This window comes from Anabas testudineus, chromosome 2 (assembly GCF_900324465.2).
Source record: "Anabas testudineus chromosome 2, fAnaTes1.2, whole genome shotgun sequence".
In the NCBI taxonomy this organism is placed as follows: Eukaryota; Metazoa; Chordata; class Actinopteri; order Anabantiformes; family Anabantidae; genus Anabas; species Anabas testudineus.
Window position 1 is genome coordinate 21074199 of NC_046611.1, and position 17251 is coordinate 21091449.

The following is a 17251-nucleotide window of genomic DNA, read 5'->3' on the forward strand; positions in this document are numbered from 1 at the left end:
GTTGGTGTCGTAGCTTTTGGCTTCAGGGAGTAATTCTTTTGATGTGTGTCTGATGTGTTTAACTCTGTGTGTGTGCCAGTTTCTGGTCTGCAGTGTTGGCTTTGCTGGTAGACTCACTTGCTCTCACTTCCGTCCTGTGATGTTGGCTTATCTGAAACCCTAAGCATGCATATAATGAGAAGAGAGAGCAGTCTCACATCTCCTTTTCTCCTGCAGGCATGCCTTCCACAGGCCTCCAGCTGGATGCTTTCATTTGTTGCTCCCTGTGTGCAGCAGCAGCAGCAGCATCTTAACACAAGATGTGGGGAAAAACTAAGTAGTGGGTTTTGCATTGCATCTCTCAACACAAGTCTATAAATAACAAGGCTCCCTCGAAAAGACAAAAGGCTGGGACCCTAGAAGCCCGTACCCCCACACTTTTCATACATGCACAGAAAACCCCTCCAGGCTGACATCAGAGAGAATTTACAGAAGAAATCAGCAGATTTCACAAGCTGGTCGTCCATATTTGATGGTCCTTCTGTTGTCAAAACCAAACTGTTTTTTTACATCTGTAGCAAGTGCACAGAAAGGGAGCTTTGTCTATGCTGGTGGTGACGATGGTGATTTTATTTTAGAACGTTAAAGCAGGCACGAGATCCTCATTTGGCCGCCTACACGTCCGTGGACACACAGAGCATGGGTGTTGCTGCAGATGGCAAATCAGCAGGGTAGAAATTCAGCTTTTGCATGAAACTGTTGCTGTGCTGCCCCCGCACCAAACCTTCATCCTCACACTCCTCACAGTGTTAAATAGGAACATAAACCCGAGGTGGAATTCTGTCCCACTTTTACCACAACTGCCTGTACATTAGTATGTAATTATGCTTCCAGTAGCTTTTGTGGCAGAAAAAGAAACACGAAAATGTCTCATCATAGATGCCCTCTGGTTCTTTATGTAGTTTTAGACAAACACCAAAGCTGCATAAATCTAGACAAAAGGAGAGTTTAGCCTAAAGAGCTGCAGGATAAGAAATGTTAGCATGCTAAAGTGAGAAGGTGACCATGTTAATATATTACTAAGAACAGCCTCACGCAGCCGTACACTCCTACTCTCATTTTATTACAGTACAGTTGTGGACTTTGATGCATAACCAGAACCTTATTTGCATTTTTCCTCTGGGTTAAAATGTCTGTTATGTCTTTGTCACATAGTTTCCACTGCACTCTGTAATTCTAATGATGCCGGGAACCTTTTCGTTATCCCTTCATCTGTGTATCTCTTGTTCCAATCATAGCCGTGCGTTTATATTGTTGGAAAGCACTAAATTACTTAGCGGCTGCTCGTTACAAAAGCTGGCACTATCTATAATAATGATAAACATGGCTGTAGCACTAATGCTAAACCTATACTGTTTGGTAATTGCCTGGAACACTGTAAACTGTTTCTGAATCCAGCTGAGATGAATGAACCCTCAACAACTCATTTGTTGTGACATTTCAGTTTGAAACGATTTTCCGCAGAGGCTCCGCTGTGCTCTGTGGGCTTCAGTAGCTTCAGTCGATATCGGTCCTCAGCGAGGAAAGGGTATAGGAGTTGTCATGGCAACCTGAGTTTAAATGGAAGTTTTATTCAGTGGTGTTAAAACCAACAGTGCCAAGACTGATTTGGATCTCGGTGTCACATGCTTCTCACCACCTCAGTTCCACAGCGATGGTAATATCAGGTTTATTTGTGTTTAAATGGACACGAACACGTGTCGTCTCACCACAAGGTTTATTTAGTAGGAGCTCTGGAGGTTTTCGACTGCGTCATGTCTCCCCTGCAGGTACAGGTGTTTGAATTTGGAGTTTCTGAGCTTTATTCATGTGGTCTTAAAAGTTAAAGACGGAATATGAACTCTTGACCTTAAAAGCAGAGAGTCTATTTCAGTCTGAAACTTTATGCCAACACAGACATAAACTTGTTAGAAAAATGTACATTTGAACATGAGCCTGCACATTTTCCATGAAAACTGGAAACAAGACAGTGTGATTTGATGGAAAGCTCCAGAACTATAAAATTTAGGTTTTAAAAAAGTAATGAATGGCTGGGAAAAATGTAATTTAACAGCAAATTTGAAGCAGGATTCTCATTGAAATATTTCTTCAAAGTCAAAAAGTCAAATCTGCATTTTAGATTTTGTGCATTGCTGTGTGCAGCAGGCCCACACATGTAGGCCCACATGCACAGACGCATTGATGTGGTGGAGTTTGTTAAAACAAATGTACTTGGTATGCCGAGTTAATGCTCCTACAAATTCCTTTAAAGATTAAACTACTTTCTACTCTGAAGTTTTTTGTGTGTGTTGATTAAAAAACAAAATTGCTGTGACGTTGCAGACTCAGTCAGTTTCACTAAATGTTGTAGAGTTGACAATGGGAGCAGTAGTATTGTTAAATTGTATTAGAAATGTATTTAAAACAACATGGAGTGAGCAAATAGTTCACAGACAATATGCTCAGCAGCTTTAGATTTAATACATTAAATCCTGTGGGAATAAATCATTGGCAACGATGGCAAACATGAGCATGCAGGATGTGTTTTGTGAAGTCTCCCAGTGTGGTTTAAGGGTATTAATTCTCAGATTTCCTAAACCTTTAGGTTAACTTTAGCTGCCATTAGTCATCTGTGCCTCTGACTTGGTCTGTATTTTAATGACAGAGGTACCTGAACCCCCACAGAGCAGTGTTACCCTGATGCTGTAGTTCTTGACCTAAAAGCCTGGATTTAATCGTTGTTTGTGTGGTTGGGCAAAGTTGAATCATCAGAAACACCAACCACCACTGAGCCATAAACCTCAAAAGCATTAACAAGGATTTGAATATTGCAGCAGTTGCCACAGTAAAATGTAATTAAAAATTTAAAGCAGATTCTGCAGAGATGGAGGACTCAGGTAGCCTCAGTTATTATGTTGGCTTTCATAAGCAGAAAAAGACCAGACTGAAGATCTTACAAATATCTTATCAGACAATTCGTCATTGAATTAGATATATAGTGAATTCTGATACCGATAATGATCCTGTTCTGTTGTAAAATGTTTGGAGTGACGCAGCTTGTGAATGTTAGTACTGTACTGATGTATTAACATAACAGCTGAGACAGGGTATGGCCCTTCTTAATTCACACAGAATTATCACCAAATGTAATTTCTGCTGCTAATCGCTCAATAAAAAACAGTGGATCTCAGTCGCCCTTTTGTAACTATGTGAAGCTTCATCAGGAATATTTTGTTTGGCCCCTCGATGTCTCAAGTCGTCTCCAGCACTGAATGAAAACATGGAGGAAGACCATGAAAGTTGTTTTGAATTCCTAATGTGATGCTTCACATACTGTAGGTCTGATGTCAAGCTTAATATCCCTACATGCTTTTAAAAGGCCTGATTGGCCGTGTGTTGTGGCCTCCAGCTGGAGGCATGATGCATAGCTGACTCTCATGACGCCCCACCGCAGATGTCACCCACAGTGTCCCCTGTGACATGTCAGCTGTGTTGGATTAAGAGCAAGTCGTGGTCAGATTGCATCAAGACAATTTTCTGTGGTCGAGAAGAAGTGAATTTTTCGGATTCATGTTTTCTGTATGTTGATTCACCATCTACGTAGTCCACGTCTTGCTTTTATATTTGTGATTCAGTGTTGTGTTTGATCGTGTTTGCTTTTCCGGCCGACCACAGATCTCACTGCTCTTGTGGGTTTAAAGTCTGATCACATTCATGCGTGACCAACACCGCCACTATTGCTGTGCATTTGTATGCAAGCTGTAGACGAGAGAGTGCCTCGGCGGTAATGCTCTCTAAGTCTACTGAGGTTGTACTCTCAATCAGAGCTTCTCAACTTGCGAAGCAAGGTTGTGGCTGGCAGAGACTGAAAGTTGTGAGGTGACTACTACTTTGGGCAGAAACGATGTTGTAGCACTTGAAAGGTGTTGTTGATGAAATATTCTGATGACAAATGCTAAAGCATGTCTGATTTGGTTGTCTTCTCAAGAAAACATGAGCTGGACTGGCTGAATTAGGTTGTGGCACTCTTGCAGGAGGAGGCAGGGAGCGTGAAAAAAAAACTGAAGTGAATCAGAGGAAGTGTTGCACAATAGGAAGTGGTGTGTTGTTTTTTTTATTCCTTTTCATGCGTCTGTTTGTTCCATGCATTTAAAAAGTCTGCGATTATATTTCATAAGGAAAGTACAATAGTACATATGAATGGTACTCTTATTGCAGCCCCAACAAGGTATCTGGAACACCTTTGGTCATGTTATATTTCCCTTTTTGTATTATTCTATCACTTTGTATGAAAGGAAACCAATAGGATATGCACTCATGTCTAATGGGGTGTAACCAGTTTGAATGAAGTGTGCACCAGTAGTGTTGGCCCAGACTGAAAACGTGCGAGTTTCTCCACTGAAAAATACATCAAAGACGTTCTTGATGAATTTAAGAACTTTAGTTGACTTTTGTGCCACAGGTTGTCTCTAGATGTTTATATGTAACCTTTTCATGTCTGATGTGGATATGTTGACTGTTGTTCCAGAGGCTGACCTCTGCTGGAGGACTGTGACGTGGGGCCACCTGCCAGGCCGGGCCTCCTGCTCCTGACTCGCAGTCACACAGCTCCATTGCTGGTAAGTTGTAATGCCTCAAATCACACCTGCAAGGTTGAAGAAAGGATTGGTGTAGAATTAATCAGTAACAAGTCAGAGAACGTGAAAATATTTATATAATATGTGAATAATATTTCATTTTTTATTTGCAAATCACACTCTGAATTTTAACATTAAACACTATTTGGGCACTGACTGCTTTTGAAACATGGATGACCTACACTTCGTACTGTCCCTAACGCAATGCACAGCTCATGCAATCTGCTGCCTTCTACATAGATCATGTCACTGTCTTAACGTAAAGCCGCACACGGTGTGAACGTTCGCATTGCAGTTTCGCTCTCAGTTTCAGAACTGTTACACCCATTTTTTTATTTGAAAATGTATTTTAATTATGTGATTTGATCCTGTGATTATTTTGTCTGTTGTTCAGCTTATCAATTTATTGGTTGAACAGTGTCTTAAATTCATGCTGACCTTTTCATGCAGTGTGTATGAAGTTATCTGTCGCTGCAATCGTCTCTCTTTCCTATACTGGCTGTGAAGCAACAGCTACTTGATGCAATTTCAGTGACTTAGTCTTTTTTCTGCGCAAGAATTTATTTGAAATTTCAGCAAGATTAAATTTGAGGTTCCAGCAGTGACAGTTTTCAAGCCCAGTGGGAATCTCCCAAATATAAAAGAATGCATTTTTGTCCACGTCTGCAGCAGAGTCTGAATTTTGTCTCCAACACTGGGATTAAAAGGGATTTCACTATGACCAGAATGAGCAGGAGAATCTGACAATCCTTATCTTTTTCAGTGTACTCATACTGTACAGTGAGCATCTTTTAAAAAGATACTTTTCTATTCTTTAATTCCCTCTTCCGAGTCTGTAAGCTGCATCATATTTATCAATGCAAAGTTTGACTACCATTTCCATACTCCTCAGTGTCCGCTGCAGATTAACAGCCACATGCAGCATCAGCTGTTATTTGTTTGCCTATTTATAACTCAAATGTGATCCTAATTTGAATTTACCACAGTCCTTGAAAAGCAGGTTATTGAGATCAACAAAATATTGCATGCCAGCCTTGTATTTGTGCTCCTGTTGTTTAGGTAACTTAGGTCATGGTGCAGACTAAGTTTAAACGAATGGATGAATTTCTCTAAATGGCAGTTGAGTCAGTTACTTTGCTTATTTTCCACTGGGTGTGTTTTCCATGCTGATGTGGGCTCAGTGTAGGTTTTGCTGTAACCGTTGTCTCAGTGACTTTGTTGTTATTCCTGATTCTATTCGATTTGTCCAAATGCAAGTTGTAAGTTGCTCTAATGTTTCACTTCATATATATTTAGTGCCAAGTGCAAGAAAAACATTTAATTGAAAACATTGTAACTAGCACAGCGTCAGCTTCAGTGTACATATAACATTGTGTTGCTCTCTGTGGTCATTGTTCCACGGCTGGTGTTGAACCACTTCCTGCACCCCTTCTGCCTTGTTTCAGCTTATACCTTATGAATTACTTATGAATTGAGTAAATGAAAGTCATCAAAAAAAGTAGAAAGCAGTTTGAGCATTGTCTGTTTCTCATTTCTGAAAATCTTTGTGCACAGTTTAGGTGGTAGAGGAACACTCATTTTAATTGATCTACTCATGCAATGACACACTCATGTAGTCCCTGCTGCGATATTGACAAGTATTAGCGTAAACTATGGAGCTTTAAAGATGAACAAAAACTCGTACTAGTAGCTCGTGTGTGCCAATACAGATATGTCATTACATAAGACTGCCTGTGGTGCACCTATGCCTATTATATTCTTAATGTGCCGTGCTGTGGGCGTATGTGTAAGGCTGGTTCAGGAAATGAAGTGCATTGTGGGCCATAAAGAGGAATTGAGTAATGTAGGTGCTCCCAGCTTCCTGTTGGTATTCATGTAACTGCAGGGCACAGGGTCAGTGCTCACATGCCAAAGGGAAGCTTCGACTCGAGTCTTGTTGCATGATCATATTTCACACGTTTTTAATTTTAATAGTTTGTGATGTTGACCTTTAGTGGGTTTGTCTCACAGTTGACCTACTTGCCCTTCACTTCAGAGTAGAATATTTTATGTGCAGGTTTCCAAGCGTGTCCTTTCCTTGTTTCCGCTTTTCTTCTTGCACCACGAAGTTTTGTTTTCTGCTTGTTACACCTCATCATGTCTCCCTTGCTTGCATGTCTGCCCATCCCTGTAGTATTTTCCTCCATGTCTCCTTGGAGATTGTTACCATGACACACAGCTATCATGTGATTGGTCCAGCTGTGGTGCTGGAATGCTGCAGCGTTTTGACAGCTAAGCCTCACATGGTTCACATATAGGATCAGTGTAACCCCACGAGAGATCTGCGGTGTCTCTGTTTTTATATGCTAATGCAAAACTGTCATGGTGCCCTACTAACACTCCATTCTACTCACTAAAATAGCCTGAATGGCAAGCTATTTTAGTTAGCACGCAGTACACAACCCTGTGGCGGTAGACGTGTTGCATTATAGATGGAGAATGGGGCTGAGTTAATGCAGCAGGCTGTGTTTTGTGAGAATATACAGAAGATGGATTAGCCTCACTAAGCCAGGGGGAGGTGTGGTATAGTAGCCTGAGGTGAAGCTTTTCTCAGCTCTTCTGTTGCTGGCATCATAATTGGGTCAACAGTGCCCCCAGCTGGTAGAGAGGAGTCATGTTAGACAAAGACAGAGTAACATGAAGAAAATAAAGACTTGCACTAAACACTTCCTCAAATCAGTTTATCAGTCATTTTGTTTATCATATGAGCAAATAACATATAGATGTCATAGCATTTTCATCCTTTACCTTTGCAAAGGCTTTTAAGAAGTCCTTCGTTATATAGAAATACTATTTGGTCCACTCATGACTTGGTATATGGAAGGCGCCCTGGCCCCCCTTTAGCCCAACCCGTTGAATAGGTAATGTGATATGTCTGAGTGGGTGTAATATGTAGAGTGGCTTGTTATGTCAGCTAAAAGCTCCCAGCTTCTCCTCGGTTATCTATAATTTACAGCACTGGAGGGCTGACACGTGTAACTTCCTGCTCAGGTTCCCTTGAGGAGAACGTCGGGCTGCTGTCATTCTTCTGCAGTCGTACGGTTTTAGGAAGGTTTAGCAGATTAGCATGTGGCATTAAGATTTAACCTAGAGAAATTTAATATGAATTGTGTGTATTTCATCCAATACATTGCGGACTCCAATGTACTGAAATGCCTCAAGTGAACACTGGATGGTGCGCTTGGATCAGTCATCATTGCTGCTCCTCATCCCAGGAAGATGACATTAATGGAGCCAGAAATTTGTGTTCTGTGCAGTTTCCTACAGCAACCATTTTTAGAAAGTGATTGATTGAAAGTGATTTTTACAATAACACATTGTAATTGCTGGAACTTTATAAATTCAAGCATACACATCCCTTCGGTACTGTGAGATGGGTTTAGCAGTGGTTTCACTCAGCATTCATGCAAAACAGTTTTCATCCTCCAGATGGCACTCCTCTCATACTGAAAGAAAAGGCCGGTACTCTTCAGTATGACACTCACCATCCCTCCAAAATCTCCACTGTGCCCCACCCAAAATTCAGTTTGTGTTACACTATACAGAAAAAACATTAAAGGTGATATTTGACTGCATTTTTAAAAATTCAATCAGGAGTTGATCTTTCTCAGCAAAACAAATATAAACCAGTCTGCCTTTGGATGCTGAGGAGTGCAGAGATGTAAGGATGCAGTGACTTTGGTGACTCAGTGAGTCAGAAGGTCAGTCAAGTAATGATGGTTCAAGGCTGTTTTAGTAGAACAAGGGGAGATTTGTGTGAATGGGTTTAGGAGGCAGCTGCCCCGAGGGAGCTGCTGCATAGACCAACAACAGGGAGACAATATGCCCCCTTTAATGATTTCCTTACACAGCCTATGAAGGAGTCAGAGGACTCTCAAGGACAGAGTAGGGAGGGCTTCCTTCTGAGGCAGATGTTCGGCAGCTGCAGAGAAGAATCAAAGTGGCGAATTTGTTGTAGAGTTCATACAAACAGCATAAACTGGTTTTACTGCTCTGTTGGCTCCTTAAATCTGTCTGTCGGTGTCTCTGTGCGTTTGAAAGTGGAGAAGCAGCTTCATTTGAAATGACCATAAAGGCCAGGAGGGGTTGGTGCGCAGTAGGAAGCTTCTTAGTTTAAATGCATTGATCTGAAATTAAAATAAGTCCAGGCTGTCAGCATCTCTGTGTGTTTTGATGGCATGAAGTGTTGTATTGGTGTGACTGAAGAGTGGCGCTAAGAGCCTCTTTACACAGCTTGTTGTCAATGGAGCCAGCGTTTTAGCTGACTCTTGTGTATGTGCCTGTTGCCATGGTTTCCAACTTTCATCAGGTGCCGTCCAAAGAGAGGGGCTTAGCCGAGGATGAGGCGCTCCCACTTTCATCCTCCTTTCTGATGTGCTTCTGTGGAGAAAGTGCCGGTTTCATGTGTTCCTTTCCGTTCATCACGTCTGCAGTGATTTGATGCAGGTTTTTTATTTTTAAGGGAGGAGTTTTTTTTTTTTTTTCTACATGTGTGGCTGCAGCAGTGAGATGAGACAGCTGATACTGGATGTCACCTCAGGTATCACCATCAGTTGTAATGATTCAGTCTCCCTGTAGGTTTGTTATGATTTGACAGTATCTGGGTGAGGTGGGCATTAGCTGATGTTTACCAGGGTGTAACAATACATGGGCGTGGCTACGAGCTAATCGCCCCATAAACAAACAAATGGCACACCCCCCCTCTCTCCTTGTCGTCATGTGCACCCTAAGCCATTTTTAGCTGGGTTGAACTGGCACAAGACAGGCAGGGTGCGGAGAAGTTGAGTGGGGGAGGGAGGAGGCAGGGGGCGCTCATGCCATCCCCATTTTGGGAAGTGCTCCCCCATTTTCTGCCTGTCGAATTGGGCCAGTGTCAGCGAGCTCCAGCGGGTCCAGGCCTGGCCGAGTGGGCTAATGCGATGTGGCATGTCACCCGGAGAATCTAGGTCAAGTTTAAAGCTGCCTAGCTGTGCCCGCCTCTGCCACAGTGTGACGCTTCAAATCCCTCCCCTTCCTCACACGCAACAATATTCAGCACATATCCTCACCTACATTACTGTTGTTTTTTTTTATATCCTATAAAAGCTGAAATGAACCTTGCATTTTTTTCCTCTCTCCCAGATCCACAATAATTCAGACCTAAACACCCGCTGCTACCTCTTCCCATCCCCCTTCCACACCCCAGCCAAGCTCTCAGCCTCTCCACGGCGGAGCCCACGTGACACCCCTCCCTACCCCTCGACTAGGGTGGGGAGGGCGTTGTTTTTCTTCCATAGTAAAGCAGCAGGGCACGTGGATTCTCATGCTGCAGCCGAGTAGAGGAATGTCAGCACTATCCCTCGCTCGCATTAGACAGCCATCACCCCCTGAGCCATTTTTGTAGGACGTTGCCGCAGTGCTCAGATTCAGCTGCGCCCTGCTTCTCCGTGTGCTTATTAAAGGGGAGGCACAGGGCTGGGAGACATTAAATGGCAGTGCCATCCAGAGGTCAGGTTGCTGCATGGGCGTGGCACTGTTTTGGTGTCTTTACCAAAATAAGCTTCAACCTGTCTGCACCATCTGCAAATATTTAAGATGGGGCAACATTTTATTCAACCGTTTGTAGATAAAGTCCAAAATTAGCTTCCTAAATGATTTTACAATTAGATTTTGCAGTATTATTTTTATTTGAAAAACTGATCCTTATAATGTGAGTTCACCGAGCTACACATAAAGATATATAGTGGTATTGAATACTTGTCCATCGTCTCTAGTGAACTTCACTTCACTACTAATCCACTGTTTTTGGCGCATTACCTCATCTGTATTAATATATTCATGTACTTTCAAGTCCTACTATTACTGTACTCATTCCTAACCCGGAGCTCGCTCCTGATTGGCTGCTACAATGTTTTCAATGGTACCAAATTTTTTTTGGGCTCCATGGATACAGCGAGCTGTTGGGTAGATCAGCTCAGCCAATAGGAGAGCTACGCGGGCTCCTGCTTGTCAGATTCTGCCCATGGCCTTAGAAGCAGCCCTCTCTCCCTCACTGTGAGCACGCGATGGCTCAGTGGGGGGGTTCAAAACAACAACAAGACTGTCATCATGCTCTCTGTGCTGTCCAGGACAAGCCAGGAAACCAGGAATACTGGGTACTGCTGCAGACAGTGAGGGAGAGGGACTTCCAATAGCTCAATCTTTCTCTGCTGCTCTATGTGTGACTTGTTGGGCAGCCTCTCTCCTCTCCTCTCCTCTTACAGTATTACCAAGCAACCAGTACACACAGTAACTCATGTACTAGTATCTTGATATGCAGGGCTGTTGTCATAAGGTGTTATACAGTTACCAATGTTGGTAGTTCTCAGAATGAAATTAAAGTGGCAGGATATAAAAGTTGGTAAATGATTTAATTTAGTCTGTATCTGCACTTCAAGATTCTCTGGTGACTTTGAAATGCAGCCACGCAAATTCCCGTCCTTAAAATGACCTCATTTCAAAGAACCCTAGCGTGCCGCACTGTGCCTACAGAGCTGCCAGCGCCCCGCGCCACAGCTCCGCAAACCCTGGCAGCTCCGCCTGCCAGTCGGCCGGTCTGAAAGGTGGTAGTGCCCACATCATCCAGCGGGGTAAGGTCAGTGACAGCTCTCATAGTTCTGAGGCTGGATCAGGTGCCTCTCTCTGACGGCCAGCGAGGTGCCAGCGCTGGCACAGTCAGACATTCAGGTCACATTAGTGGAGGGTAATAAGATGAGGCAGGTGGCTCTTTGCAGGTGGTCACTGGGTTTGAGTAGTGAGTAACAGATGTGAAAGATTATTTTGAAGTAAAAATACCAAAAAACAAACAGGGCTGCTACTGATTGAACTAATGGATTTAATGTCAAATAACCCAAATAATCCTGCTTCTTCCTACTCCGATGTAGTGTGTTTGATGTGACGATCCAAGACTTGTACTCGAACGGTCATATAGAAAAAAACAAAACAAAGAAAAACTCCTGTCATCACTAATATTTGCTCTGTAAAAAATATATATAAATGAATAAATGAAAGAAATGAGGACATGACCCACTGCTCGGTTTTCAAGACGCAGGAATCCATGTCACCCCTCTCACATGCACCTCATGCATTTTAAATGCGCCCCGTCTAACCCTCTGCTCCTGACTGCTGAGTGTGTACTTTGCTGTGTCACAGCACCTCCCTGTCTCCCAGCATTACCTGTGTTGGCATGATTTACTCTGCCACCACTGGCCTTCAGTCACTTTGGCTTTTTACCTGCCACTCATATTAACTGACATCTGCCTGCCGAAGTTTAACTTTGTTGCTTTCCTGCATCGGGCCTCCTTCGAGCCTCTCAGAATACATCCTGCCTGTCTCACCACGACTTAAATCTATACACTGATGTAGCCCGCCACTGTTTCTCTCTACAAACTGTCACAGATCTCTGACTTGTCATATACCTGTTGACCTCCACTTCTAAGAAAGATGGTGTCTGCGCGTTCTAGGAGTTGCAGGAACACCAGAGCAAAGAGCTTTCTAGCTCCTGTCACTTCTAGTAACAGCTTTTAGCTGATGTACATGTCGAGCATAGATACACTGCAGTATGTATTTTGTATACATGGGCCTCAGCAGAGGAGGTGTGGGTGTGACAGTGAGGTCAGTGTGATAATCTGCACTCTTTCTCCATTATCATTTATTTTGTGTCTCCTTTAAGCAAGACCTTGTATATAGGACATGTGATGTCCTATTAAAATTACAGGTAATACTATGGTACTGATACTTCTTTTCAGAAAATTAACCAATTTGATAATTGATTAATTACATATAGCAAGCAAATAAAACAAACTGGATTTGAGCTTATCTATTATAAGAATGTGTCACTGTTCTGTTTCATATAATTGAACAGAAACTGAAAGAACAATGGACCAGCAGCTCAAAAGACACAGTTCAAAAAGAGCTTTACACTTCTGTACAACTGAACGTTGTGACCTGCATGCCATATTAGATGGTGTTAGTTTTGTTCCTAATAAACTTTTTTCGATATTGTGCCAAATGTGCTGTATGTACCTGGGTTTTCTAAGGCATGTGAAATATTAATGTTATATTTCAGCTCCTGTGATCCAGATACTGCATTGCACAACACTGATTCATACTTCAGAACCTGCTCCTCTCATGTTTCTTGTCGACATCAGCGTTCATTATGTGCAGCAAACAGCTACAGACCTCATATTATTAAATGGGATTTCCCTGTAGAGGCCTGTAAAATAGATTATTTTGCATACAACCGTCTCTTGATACTCTACAACTTAACAAAGCAGAAAAACTCAAACTGAGTTTTTTATTTTTGGAACTTAGTGGTTTCACATCTGGTTGTTAAGCGCCTGGGCACAGGAAACACACACTGGGGGTCCGACGGGAATGCTGGGCACATCTGGGGCACCAGCGAGTTCATACAGGCACCAGAGCGGCAAAGCGGAGCAGGAGTGAAGTGTCGTGGATGCAGCAGTAAATCACCACCTGCTCATTTACGCTGCTGGCTTATTACTGATTTTTCTCATTTCTCCTCAACAGGTTTCGTAACATGGGGAACCTACTGAAAGTTCTGACGTGCGCAGATTTGGAACAGGAGCCTAATTTTTTCCTTGATTTTGAAAGTGAGTGCTCTCTGTTTTTTAAAGTGATTCTTCCCTCTCCTCTGATATTGATCACATGAATTTATCAGCAAAGCATCATCAGCTCTGGAACTCTTGAGTCTTTTCACCCCCACTTATCATTTACACTATGTTCCTCCCAGCGGCAAGAAGGAAATCAAATCTTCCACCAGAGCTTCTGCACTTTTCCATCAACCTGCCTCTTTCACAGTGGGTGGGTGCAGAATATCAATCAGGGCAGAGTTGCAGCAGTGCCCCCCCTCTTCCTTAAATATAAAGCAGTGAGGTTCAGCTCCTGTGTAGCCTAAGGCCTCTCAACACGGCATGAACCTGCACTATAGTATTCTCACACTTGGCAAACCCAGAGAGTCGGTCATACCTTTAGAGAAAACAGTGCTTCACAGAGCTCAGACTGTTTCTGGGTGATTTTTATATTAAAAGAACATCAGTTTTATAGCCAACACATGCGTCTTATGCAGCATTGCTCTATGTGGTAAAGTTTCCTTTAAAATAACCTCTTTCCCAGCATCACATTGACACTCTTAGAAAACTGTTTCCCTTTCAAGGCTCACACAAAATATAAATGATTTCAAACTAAATAAATTACAATGCAACACGCTCAATAGTAAACTGTAGCTAGCTAAACTGTAGCTGCTCCTGTGAGCTGTGTTTTAGGTATTTCTTCTGCATGGCAGCAGGAGGTTGCAGTCATCACACTTGGCAAGGTGTTCTTGCTTCAGGTGGTGGAACAGGTTCACAGTGATGCCATTCTTCATTGCCACTTCTCTCAAGGCAAAATAAAAACTCTGAAATTTAACCATTTCTACACCCAGAGCTGTTAGAAAGCTGCAAGAGGGTGCCTAACCCTTCTCATTTATCTCCTCTTATCTTGCTCCATTTCCCTCCTCTCAGCCTGGAAAGTGGGTGGTGCCAAAACTAAACTGGAAGCATTGGAAAGATTAGGTTATCTAAGTGAACTTTGATGTGCATAATTGAAAGCTGGATATTAAACGTTTGGTCATATCGGTGTATCTTTTACTGCATGTTGAGAGCTAGTGTGAATATGGATTAGATGCCAGTCCCATTTGCCTTGTTGACCTTGTCCACTGCAGATGCCCAGCCCACAGATGCAGAGCGAGAGGTGTGGGATCAAGTGGACGTGGTGCTGAAGGACGCGAAAGGGATCCTGGACGAGCTTCAGGCGTACAAGGGAGCAGGGCAGGAGATCAGAGAGGTAAACCTGATTTAAAAGGGGGAAAAAAAACCCAAAAACAAATTCATCTCCAACTGACATACAGTAGAGCTGCCGCAGAGCTAGGAGAGTCTGCGCAGCAGAGGGTTGCAAATCACCCTGTTTATGCATTAGTTTAAACATTAGTTTATAGTGGTCTTATTAAGAGCTCAGTGGCTCATTGATGGGAAGAGTTGTAGTAGTAGTAGTAGTAGTAGTAGTAGTGTAGCAGCAGTTTTAAACAAGTTGAATGAATAACCTTCACCACTGAGAATAGTTCACAGTAGTTGTATAATTATTCAAACACTTCAGATTCAAACCTCAGTCTATTTACAAGGCCACAAATGTACGAAGCGTGACACTACAGACATTTTCAATTGAATTTCCTGCCAAATTAATATTTTTCTCTCATCTTTGGCTTCACACTGACCAATAATGATTAGTGATAGTGATTTTGGGAACTGCAGGGTTTAGACCGTTTCCTTCTGTAGCCTCAGAAATTGGCAATTACATTGTTAATTGTTAAAGAAAGTTCAGGAAGAAAAGTGAAAACAAGTTTCCTATCTTCTTAGTGTGGATAAAAAAAAAAAAACATATTAGTACTCGTGTACCACTGTGATAACAAAGGATTTTGAGTCTTTATAGAAAACCGTCTACATTATCCACAGCGCATTTCAACCCTGACAGTTCATAGAGTAGCATGTATGTTATGCTAGTAGCTGCTAATGCTCACCTGAAGTGGAGATGAGGTCACGTTTCTGATGGCACACCTCCTAATGTTTTCATTTTCAGACTTGACTCAAGTTGACTTTATCAGATGTTGCACAGCTCTCGCTGAAGCCACATAATTCTTAACAACACCTGATCACAAATGCTTGCATCTCTGCTAATTGTGCTTTCTAATATTTCCAGGCGATCCAGAATCCAAGTGACGAGGCCTTACAGGACCAGGCGTGGGCGGCTGTCGTTCCCTTAGTGGGAAAACTGAAGAAGTTCTATGAGTTCTCCCAGAGATTAGGTATCTATCTGCCTGTGCTGTGCACACAGGAACATTGATATGTAGGTTAGGAAAGACACACACACACAAAATATATACATGCAGTTTCAAACTGAACTGGCTCAGGTGTCCTGTGGGATTTTTCTCAAATACTGGAACTGAATTTTAGAATTTTAGTGTAATTTGTCATTTTTGTCCATGAAAGACACACTTATTTTTTTATAGTGGCATCACAAAGAACTCCCAGAACTCCCTGCATGACCCCAGTTGTTTGCATGTCCACCTCCAATATTGACTGCTGAGCTGCAAAAGTCAACAGACATTAACATGAGCCCCAGTTTTAGATAAACCGCCTTTGAAAATCCACACAGCAGTGCATTTCACAACATGCTGCTTGCATAGCACTGTACTCTGACCTTTTGTGTAGGATGGGGCTATAGCTTGTTTAATTAGCATAGATACAGGGTGGTGGGGGAGTAGGCTTACTGCTCCCTGATCTTCTTATAACCCTGAGGCTGAGGTCACAGGGGTGGAGTCATACGTGTCTCGATATCGTCAGCGCTGAATTTCTAGTGGTAGAGGATGTAGTCATTGGGAGCATTTGGTGACGGCAGCCTGGCAAAGGCTGTTATGTAACAAAGTAGGTCACCTCCCATCCTTGGCTGCTGCTCTATTTCACTGTCTTGACTTTAGGCTTCAGGGGCCACAGTGGCCTCGGCGGCCTGCTGCACATGAAGAAGTCCTTTACTACAGGCTGTTGGAGCAATCTGCATAGCATATATCACACTCAGGACGTAGCTGAGGAGAAGATATTAGTGAGAGAAGATTGTGAAATTAGAGATATTTGAAATCAATAAAATGATATGTTGCATCTTACTTAAATTCACTGGCAATCAACATTTTCTAGCTATAAACCAACCTGGAAACCAAAAATTTTCATTTTACAGTAATAAAACACTAAGAGCAGTAAAATTTTCACATTTGAATTACTGAATTCTTTGCCTGATTAAAAACCTTGATGATGAATTGTTTATGTAGTATAAATGTAGTTGTTGATATTGTAGAGGTGAAACGACAGGTTCATGAACTAACTTGACTCATACAATGAGTGATCAGGTTTACATTTCTCAAACCAGCAGTTTGTACAATAACACCTTAAATTTAAGATAAATTGAACTTGAATTCAAGCTGATATTTTCATTGTGCTTGTTTTGTTTATAGGAATATGAAACAAAGAACTGCTGCAAAATTCACATATTTGATAAATTGAAATCACTTTGTTTGACATGTGCTTAATAAATGACTTGCACATTGTACCAGACACAGTTGGTGATTCATTTAGAAGAGCTCTAGTCCGTTTAGTCAATGAATTAGCCTGAATTATTGCTTGTTTTGTTTCACACATCATAAAATCAGCAAATGTTTGACATTTTCACTTGATAAAGACTTTAATTAATCTGTTTATTAAATAATGAATTTGTAGTGCTGTTTACTAATTGGCTTTGCACATAAAATGAAGTGACAGATTTCTCTAGCGCAAATTACCAGACACCCTACTAGAAACCCTTATTTGGCTTAATTTTATCTTTGCAGACAGAACTATATACATTTACTAGTTAACAGACCCACATAGAATCAGTTTCATCCTTACAATTTGTTGTGATTTACTGTTATTTACAGGAACAGATTTTAATTTTAGTCT

At 42.0% G+C, this 17251-nt stretch overlaps 1 protein-coding gene across 2 annotated transcripts in view; it reads left to right on the forward strand.

Moving 5' to 3' along the window:
• The window catches only part of fam49bb (family with sequence similarity 49 member Bb), a 31340-nt gene that overhangs the window by 5043 nt on the left and 9046 nt on the right, over positions 1-17251 (forward strand). For both annotated transcript variants that reach the window (XM_026361601.1, XM_026361600.1), the window contains exons 2-5: positions 4547-4637; positions 13242-13324; positions 14434-14555; positions 15465-15570. In XM_026361601.1, coding sequence (XP_026217386.1) covers positions 13252-13324; positions 14434-14555; positions 15465-15570 — 301 coding nt within the window. In that variant the 5' untranslated portion in view covers positions 4547-4637; positions 13242-13251. The remainder of the gene's footprint in view (positions 1-4546; positions 4638-13241; positions 13325-14433; positions 14556-15464; positions 15571-17251) is intronic.